We start from the raw sequence: 1,732 nt of genomic DNA on the forward strand, positions 1-1,732 counted from the left end.
AGAATCAGTTTTTAAATACCTGTGTATTAATGAAATTTTTTCGAATGGTGGTTGTCGCAGCAGAAGTTCCTATTGTCGCAGATGGTGAATTTGGCATTGGTATGGAGTTCAGTTCCAGAGAAGCTATTATTAAGGCGGTAAAAGAGTATACGATACGACGAAGCGTAGACTACCGGGTGTATGAGTCTGAGCCGATGACATTTTATGCCAAGTGTACACAGTATGGGTCAGGGTGTGATTGAGTTATCAGGGTTAGCTTGATCAGCAGGAAGTACTGTTGGGTTATAAGGAGGTATAATGGTAGCCACACTTGTACCAGAGCCACCATTTCACAGGACCATTCGAAGCTGGATTCTATCACAATTGCAGAAGCAATAAAGCTACTGGTTGAGGCTGACCCCTCCATAAAGGTAAAATCGGTTATAGCAGAAGTGCAATCGAAGTTCAACTACACCGTGAGTTACTGGAAAGCATGGTTGGCTAAGCAAAGGGCAGTAGAGAAAATATTTGGAGGTTGGGAAGCCTCTTATGAAGCGTTGCCTATATGGATGGAGGCCATGTGTCACAAGGAGCCATCTGCTGTCGTCCATTTTGAGACTATGCCTGCATATCAAGGCGATGACTTGGTGGGTGATATTCGGGTACTACATCGTGTATTTTGGAGTTATTACCATTGTATTAGGGCATTCAGACATTGTAAGCCGATTGTCCAGGTGGATGGGACTCACTTGTACGGAAAGTATAAGGGTTGTTTGCTTGTGGCAGTTTCACAGGATGGCAACAACAATATCGTCCCGATTGTGTTTGCTATTGTGGAGGGAGAGACTTCTGATGCTTGGCATTTTTTCCTTAGTAACCTGCGTCAACATGTTGTAACCCGAGATGGTGTCGGTCTAATATCGGATAGGCACGAGTCCATCAATGCAGCTGTGGAACGCAGTAACGGAGCTTGGTCACCTCCTAGAGCTTTTCATATGTTTTGCATCAGGCATATAGAGTCGAATTTTCTGAGAAAGTTCAAGGCCCCGTACCTCCAAAAATTGGTCGTCAACATCGGTAACCATTTAGTAAATTTAAGCAAATAATTAATAGATTCTTCCTTAAATAATTCTATTGACCTCCATTACTTTTTTTTCTATATGTTGTGATCTACCAGGATATTCAAGGACGGTGCGGGAGTACGAAGTGCGTTACCAGCGGTTACGGGAACGTGGCGAAGCGTACACAAACTGGTTAAACTGAATTCCTCGCGAACAGTACGCATTGGCCTTCGATGGTGGGTACCGATGTGGTCACATGACGACGAATCTAGTGGAGTGCATCAATTCAGTTTTGAAGGGTGCACGCAATCTCCCGATTACTGCTCTTGTGAAGGCAACATTCTACAGACTAAACGAGTTGTTCACCCGGAAAAGAGCGGAGGCGGAAGCCCGGATCAATGCTGGCCATATGTTTTCTGATATCGTGACCTCGAAGTTGCATGCAAACTAACTTGCATCAGAAAATATCCAGGTTAGTTGCTTTGACCGCCAAAATGAGGTGTTTGAAGTTCGTGAGATGCCGAGCGGGCTGGAGTTTGCAGTTGATCTACGTGGCCTTCGATGTGACTGTGGTGAGTTCCAGGTGGACCGGATCCCCTGCAGACATGTGTTCGCATGTTGTGCCAACCAGCGACTGGATTGGCAACTCTATGTGCATGATGTGTATAAGATGGACCAAGTGCGGCGGGTGT

General features: G+C 45.3%; 1 protein-coding gene across 1 annotated transcript; it reads left to right on the forward strand.

Moving 5' to 3' along the window:
- Positions 1-486: 486 nt before the first annotated feature.
- On the forward strand, positions 487-1,451 carry LOC140175004 (uncharacterized). The gene is made up of 2 exons (XM_072201902.1): positions 487-1,056; positions 1,157-1,451. Exons 1-2 carry the CDS (start codon positions 549-551, stop codon positions 1,240-1,242), a joined length of 594 nt encoding a protein of 197 aa, XP_072058003.1. The 5' UTR covers positions 487-548; the 3' UTR covers positions 1,243-1,451.
- Positions 1,452-1,732: the final 281 nt, after the last annotated feature.

The sequence above is a fragment of the Arachis hypogaea genome, chromosome 9 (assembly GCF_003086295.3).
Source record: "Arachis hypogaea cultivar Tifrunner chromosome 9, arahy.Tifrunner.gnm2.J5K5, whole genome shotgun sequence".
Classification (NCBI taxonomy): domain Eukaryota; kingdom Viridiplantae; phylum Streptophyta; class Magnoliopsida; order Fabales; family Fabaceae; genus Arachis; species Arachis hypogaea.